The sequence below is a fragment of the Salvelinus namaycush genome, chromosome 4 (genome assembly GCF_016432855.1).
Source record: "Salvelinus namaycush isolate Seneca chromosome 4, SaNama_1.0, whole genome shotgun sequence".
In the NCBI taxonomy this organism is placed as follows: domain Eukaryota; kingdom Metazoa; phylum Chordata; class Actinopteri; order Salmoniformes; family Salmonidae; genus Salvelinus; species Salvelinus namaycush.
In genome coordinates this window covers 21,791,416-21,799,270 of record NC_052310.1, presented here as the reverse complement: position 1 = coordinate 21,799,270, position 7,855 = coordinate 21,791,416, and the positions used below count along the sequence as shown (strand labels likewise).

The following is a 7,855-nucleotide window of genomic DNA, read 5'->3' as shown; positions in this document are numbered from 1 at the left end:
TTATCTATCGCAATTTGAATGCAGAGATACCGTGACGAGATCCTGAGGCCCATTATCGCATCATTCATCTGCCGCCATCACCTCATGTTTCAGCATAATACATGGCCCCATGTCGCAAGGATTTGTACAAAATTCCTGTAAGCTGTAAATGTCCCAGTTCTTCCACGGCCCGCATACTCACTAGACATGTTACCCATGGAGTATGCTTGGGATGCTCTGGATCGAGGTGTACAACAGGCTGCAATCAACAGCCTGATCAACTCTGAGATGTGTCATGTGTAACAGTATAACTTTAGTACCGTCCCCTCGCCCCGACCCGGGCGCGAACCAGGGACCCTCTGCACACATCAACAACTGACACCCACGAAGCGTCGTTACCCATCGCTCCACAAAAGCCGCGGCCCTTGCAGAGCAAGGTGCAACCCTACTTCTAGGTTTCAGAGCAAGTGACGTAACTGATTGAAATGCTACTAGCGCGTACCCGCTAACTAGCTAGCCATTTCACATCCGTTACACTCACCCCCCTTTCAACCTCCTCCTTTTCCGCAGCAACCAGTGATCCGGGTCAACAGCATCAATTTTACAGTATAACTTTAGTACGTCCCCTCGCCCCGACACGGGCGCGAACCAGGGACCTTCTGCACACATCAACAACTGACACCCACGAAGCATCGTTACCCATCGCTCCACAAAAGCCGCGGCCCTTGCAGAGCAAGGTGCAACCCTACTTCTAGGTTTCAGAGCAAGTGACGTAACTGATTGAAATGCTACTAGCGCGTACCCGCTAACTAACTAGCCATTTCACATCCGTTACACTCACCCCCCTTTCAACCTCCTCCTTTTCCGCAGCAACCAGTGATCCGGGTCAACAGCATCAATGTAACAGTATAACTTTAAACCGTCCCCTCGCCCCGACACGGGCGCGAACCAGGGACCCTCTGCACACATCAGCAACGGTCGCCCACGAAGCGTCGTTACCCATCGCTCCACAAAAACCGCGGCTCTTGCAGAGCAAGGTGCAACCCTACTTCTAGGTTTCAGAGCAAGTGACGTAACTGATTGAAATGCTACTAGCGCGTACCCGCTAACTAGCTAGCCATTTCACATCCGTTACACATGGCCACACCAGATACTAACTGGTTTTCTGATCCACGCTCCTACCTTTTTTTAAAAGGTATCTGTGACCAAGAGATGCATATCTGTATTCCCAATTATGCAAAATTCATAGATGAGGGCCTAATGAATGCATTTCAATTGACTGCTTTCCTTATATGAACTGTAACTCCGTAGAATCGTTGAAATAGTTGCATTTATATTTTTGTTCAGTGTAGTATGATCACTTACTCTAAATGGAATGGCACGACAATAGCTTCTCATGCACAAACTGTCATGCTATCCATAAATGTTCCTGAACGGCTAAATTATACCCGTTTGTTCACACAGATCTCAGTGGCAACACCAGATTTTAGGATCAAATCGTTTAATATGTTCAGGAAAACCCCACAGAAAAAGTAGCGGGAAAAACGTACAGATATCCAATCATTCTTAACAGACGTGTCAGCATAACATCCCTATGACCAGGTAGCCCCCTCCAGCCCATGCCCCCTGTAGTCCTTACAGATCTGACAATAAAAGGTACTAGTACCAATAGCTTGTGTTGGTAACTCATGTATGTAGTACAAAGTTGCTAAATGTAGCCAATGTTGGCGCTCATAGCCTTGACCTAGGCTTATTTACTTCATTAGCCATAGCGTTACAGTTAAGAGCATTCGTATTATTTGGTGCTTTTCCTTCATCACATCCAGGAAATTAGCAAGCAGCTGGGGTACAGCATGCTGAGGTCCTGCCAACCTCTGAGACAAGAATAATATTGTGAACATTTCCAGGTAGAAAACAAAAATGTAGAGTGTTGGCACCCTTGAGGGGACACTACATTTAATATACAAGATTTGTCATACTGCTCAATTGCATTTGGTTTAGCAGTTGTACAAAGATAAATGCTAGAACTAGAGAAAACAGACATGTAACATTTCTAGGAATAAAGTTTGACGCTTCTGAATGTCCACCGTAGACCAGCCCAATGCAGCACATCAAATCAACCATGTATTGAAATGCCCAGTTGAATAAATAAGTGACATAAGATGAAAACGAAGGAACAACTTTTACCATTAGGACAACATTTGCTTTCAATTCATTCAGTCAAAATGTCAAGTTTTCACAATTCGAAAAATGACCAAGAGGAATTCATGTAACATTAGTTTTTAAATTCAAAAGCTCATTTTAACATTTGAATATTTCCTTATGGTTATTAGGTTGTCTTTCATGGTTTATCTCTTTCTCGCAGGGAAAAGGTAGTGTTCGCTGGAAAACCATTAAAGGTGTTGGTAATATAATTTTACAAAAAGAAGAAAAAGCATGGTTTTCAAATAACGCAAAGAATGTCCAACGGTGGAACGAGATCTTTTTCCATTTACTTCAACCTGATACAGGTTACAATGCAGTTTTATCACAGGTGGGGCTAGGTAAGGTTTCAAAATGCACATCCTATTTTACAATCTCAACACTGGTAGTACAAATAAAGTTATATATCTACCAAGGAGAGAGAGGAGGACCGTTTACACCATTGCTCTTTATTTGCCTTGTGAAAACCATGCGTGGCGTGGGGAGGAGGGGATTGTGCATGACAGAGTGGGGCTGGGTGGGATGGCGCTCGAGGAGCCAGACCACTATTTCCACAGCAGGTGTGTTAAAGGCACGCCGGGGTTACTCCTAATCCCAGCTAGACACTTCACACCCACACAACGCACGCACTCACCTGACTAAACACACAGTACACACACAAGCAGCACAGGTTACAGCCCCAGGAGTAAGGTTCGATACAGAAAAAGAGGTGGAGGATGAGGTTTTTGGAGAAAGACTGGGAGGGAGGAGTTTCAGGGGGCAAGGGGCTTGGAACCGGTGCTGCCATCGTGTTAGACAGAGGGAAAACTAAAATGGTGGAATGGATCATTTCTGGTTCTTGAGCTGGTTGGAGAGCCAGTCAAGGCCCTCGTAGAGGCCGTCCCCGCTGGTAGCACAAGTGGCCTGGATGTACCAGCTGCGCTGGCGGAGGGCGTGGAGCCCCAGCTTGTCTGTGATCTCTGCAGCATTCATTGCATTGGGAAGGTCCTAAGAAACAACCATGTTCAAATTATTCATCCTCTGTCTATCACACTGTGCAATATCTTACTCAAGCCCAGTGATAGTGCAAGGAGTTGGCAATTCAAAAAATTATTAAGTATGCATGGTCAATGAGTATGGTCCACTCACAATTTTTAGCAGGATAAAAGAGCACTACAAGGAGTCAAGGCAGTCAGAATTCAGATGAGTACCCATGCGCACCTGTTTGTTTGCAAAAACGAGCAGCACAGCATCTCTCAGCTCGTCCTCCGCGAGCATTCTCTGCAACTCCTCCCTCGCCTCGTTCACTCGCTCCCGGTCGTTGCTGTCCACCACAAAGATAAGCCCTGCAAAGAAGTACATAGATGACAATATGACACTGGTTATCCGATAAGCAACTCTGATTCTTGTAACGATGGCACCATCTATGGACCACCATTGCCAACGATCCTCAAAGCTCCTTTGAATCTTACCTTGAGTGTTCTGGAAGTAGTGGCGCCACAGCGGCCTGATTTTGTCTTGACCGCCAACGTCCCACACCGTGAAGCTGATGTTCTTGTATTCTACCGTTTCTACATTAAAACCTGGACAAAGGACACAGAATGAGGCACATATTCCATAAGTAGCCTAATTTGGAAGAAGAAAATTGTGATAGGCTAATGCATTCAAGGAAAAGTGTCCTTACCAATTGTTGGAATGGTGGTAACAATCTCTCCTAGTTTGAGTTTGTACAGGATAGTCGTTTTCCCAGCCGCATCGAGTCCAACCATGAGAATCCTCATCTCCTTCTTGCCAAATAGGCCCTTGAACAGGCTTCCAAACATATTCCCCATGGTCACTTATCTGAGAGAAAGAGGAATGCAAGGTGAAGAAAAATCAGTAACGGTACACATTTAGATTTCTATGGGGTTCATACACATTTTGACAAATTGAATTTCATGACTTTTCACCAAATTTCCATGACCAAACAAACGTAAGTGGCGTCTACGTAAGTATAAAAAAGTGTTTGTGGTATTGACACTGGGAGGCTGCTCTCTGATACCACGTATCATCTCCTGTCTTTGTGCAAGACACTTAAACCCCACCAAGTAGAATACCTGTTAGGCAACTGTATAAATCACATGGTCAACCTTCAGTCTGGAGACCTACTGGGTGTGCAGGCTTTTGATTACAGCTCTGCTCAAAACACAGACAGTTAATCAAGGTCCAGTTGAGCAGCTAATTCCTAAAAATGTGGTTTGTTAGAGGGGGACTGGAATAAAAGCCTGCGCACCCATTCGCTCTCCTGGAGGATGGTTGCCCATCCTCGACGTAAAATATATTGCGACATTACAACCAAATGCCTTTGTAAATAATTCATTAATTTAATATATCAAAGATCAAATGGCTATTGTAAGCTACAAATATTTGTATTCAGCTGAAGCATGCCCACAAACTTTCTTCAGGAAATGTACATTTTAGTTTAGTCATTTATCTTAGTCTATTTTGCAATCCACGATTCAAATAATTATTTTGATTCATATTCGATTCATCACGATTGAACCGAATCTCAACTAATAAAATGGCAAAGTTTAGCGAGTGTCGGTGTTTGGGGGACATGACATAATGAAAACAAACCTTTTTATTTATTTAACTAGGTAAACGAGCTAACAAATTATTATTTACAATGACGGACTACCTCGCCGAACGCTAACCTGTACGACGCTGGGTCAATTGTGCGCCGCCCTATGGGACTCCCAATCACGACCGGTTGTGATACGGCCTGTAATTGAACCAGGGTCTGTAGTGACACCTCTAGCACTGAGATGCAGTGCCTTAAGACCGCTGCGCCACACCACATGCTAATAAAAGCAACAGTTAACTACAGGGTACAATATATACATTTTGAACGGACTACCTAGTTAGTCTGTTCTCTATCATATTTTATAGGCTATATATGGGCCTACCTGCTGCTGGAATGTCCGACTGTCTCTCTCCTTTGAGTAATGGCCCACTCGTCTCGCACAATTGCAGGTTACGCAAACACAGACGTGCTAAAACTGTCATTCCGATCCTGGCTGATATGTTGACGTTTAACTGTGCCTAAATAAATTACGTTAACAGAAATTCAAATGAATTTCCATTACTTTTCCTGAACTTCCGGATTTAATCATCCAAAACTTTTCCGGGCCGTACGAACCCTGTTAGTATGTACATTCAAGGGGACATACGTTTGCAGGAATTAACTCCAAGCCACCAATATATTCCCCAAACCCAACGTCAGCATACTGCTATAGTTAGCTAGTTGTATGGCTGTGAATGCATTCCGTTCCTTTAACACGTCAGAAACGACTTAAATGACAACGAATGCGATCCTGACGTCAGCTGACAAGCCACAGCTAGCTGCTTTTAGCCTGTCATGTTTATGATTTCGGTAGCTGGTGTTCTGTGACAAATCATTAACATAATATAGTATTTATTTAGCCAATTTGGTGCTTGCTCCTAAGTCCTAACTTCTAAACACTGTGCAATTGTGAATGAATCTACGTTCCAGTTAGCTAGGCCTTTCTTAACCGAGGCAAGGCTAACTAAGCAAGCCTGCATATTTCCCATCAGGATCTAGAAACTATCATACAATTTCACGAACAAAATAAATATCCGATTTTAATTGGCAACAGGCGTACCCGGTGGATAGTGAACTTGAGGGCCGACAACATTCTTTAAACTAACGTTAACTAGGTAATTATATAACATTAAAGCTAAAAGAAAAAGCTCTAACTAGTTAGCTAACTAGCTTGGGCGGATGCTTAGCATCATGCTATCTTATTAACTAGCTAGTTAAGTTAACGAACAAACTGGGGATCTCAGGCATTTAAAACGTTTACCGAACATATCGTTTTACACGCATTTGCTACTCATCTTATGACAAAACTAGTCAGCCTGAAGGAAGAGACTGTGTTCGCTAACTTAGCATCACTAGCTAGCCATATATATGCCGCAACGTCAGATGTAGAGGAAATTGTGACGTCATTTGAAGAACAGACAACGGGAAAACTGAGCGTTTTTGTCAGATTCTAGTTCACTCGAACATACATTATAATATGTTAAACATACGTGATGTATGATATATTCACCTTAGAAAGACTGCTTCTCGATCTTGCTTCTCTTTCAGTCACTCCAAAATGGCGTTTACGCAACTCAGTAGACACCGGTGTGTGGACAGGCACTTCCCACTGTTAATCTTATCCAATCATATCACCTATTGTATTTAAAGACCCCGCCTGTAATACAATTTCATCCAATCACGTGGCCGATATGATTTTAGACAACGAGGAAGTGAACGTACACATTTTAGCCAATTACTTTTGAATCACATTATTAATGCAACGCAAGTTATCAATGCAATTGGCAGATAATAGATTCGGATCAATGCAGTCAGTAGCAGAATATTCTGTGATTCAACTCATTGTGCACTGACTCTTCAGTGAGGTGATCAGGGTATCTTCTATCCCAAGCCCACAGAGCTTGTTGATTGAATTTTGTTTTAACACAAGCTTTTCAGAACTACTCCAACTCAATAAACCAGATGTTGGTCGACTTGTTCACGTGATTCATTTATTCTCAACATGGTGGATTGTTTAAAAAAACAAACATAAATTGTAGGCCTATGCATCATCACACTGATAAAAGGTAGAATTGTTGAGAGACACACCCATCTATTCTAATGAGTAGCTAGAAACCTACAGGCTAATAACCTATAGGTTATAACCTATAGGCGAATAATTACAGAGAGAGAAAAATCATCACAATGTGAAACTGTTGTGCATGAGTCTCAATTTAGAAAATAGCGGCATGTATACACCTTCAAAGTTGTCTCATTCCCGAATCTCAAGCTTTCCCTCTTTGATCCTCCAGCTCCATCGTGGACAACAGTCTGGGGAAGGAATACAGCAAAGCCACAAGCCTGACTCCTGGATTTCCTGTTGGAAGGACACGGGCTTCCTGTCCAGAGTCTCCAGACTGAAGGCCTTCACTGTGATCTAAATGAGACACAGCACACTCTCATGTTATCTGTACATCAATTAGACAGGCTAATGATATGTTCAACCTTACTCAGATCTACAGTGATCTCTTACCTGCTCGCTTATCCCTATGGCAACATGACCCACTTTGACCTGATGCCGTTCACGGATCCTCAAACACTCACCGCCAATGTTTTCAATCCATATCTCAACGCCTAGACCAGCAATGCACAGAGAACAGTGAGTTTATCAACAATTATACCCTTCCCTAATGCTTACAGGCAAGTCTACCCAGAGCATTTTCTCACCTTCAAAGCAGTAAGATGGTGGCTGGTTGGTGGATACCACCAACCATTCCAAGTTGAAGCTCTGTCCATCTGTCTGGCTGTTGTAGGAGAAGACTCCAGAGCTGAGGTCATCAGACGAGCAATCAGAATCTTTGTCTGTATCATCCTTCTGGGATGAACCAGTGCTGCTCATACAGGAGGGAGGGTGGTCCCTTGGCTCAGGGGAGGGGGTCTGTGCCAAAATGCCCTCGGTAACACCTGGAGAAAGACAAATCGCCTTACTTTCCTGTCTCAAGAATATACACCGCACTGCATCTTTTTAGATGTGCATAAAGCCTGACTGTCTGTGCAGCAGTAGCCGCTTAACTCACCATCTCTTAAGTATTCCAATTCAGGCTCTGACCCCCA

General features: G+C 43.4%; 1 protein-coding gene across 1 annotated transcript; it reads right to left on the bottom strand.

Moving 5' to 3' along the window:
* Positions 1–1,463: 1,463 nt before the first annotated feature.
* arf2b (ADP-ribosylation factor 2b) lies at positions 1,464–6,350 on the bottom strand. The gene is made up of 5 exons (XM_038991437.1): positions 6,273–6,350; positions 3,845–4,002; positions 3,633–3,743; positions 3,382–3,506; positions 1,464–3,168 (listed from the first exon to the last, which is right to left on the bottom strand). The coding sequence occupies exons 2-5, from the start codon at positions 3,990–3,992 to the stop codon at positions 3,007–3,009; spliced, it is 546 nt and encodes a 181-aa protein (XP_038847365.1). The 5' UTR covers positions 3,993–4,002; positions 6,273–6,350; the 3' UTR covers positions 1,464–3,006.
* Between the last annotated feature and the right edge of the window lie 1,505 nt (positions 6,351–7,855).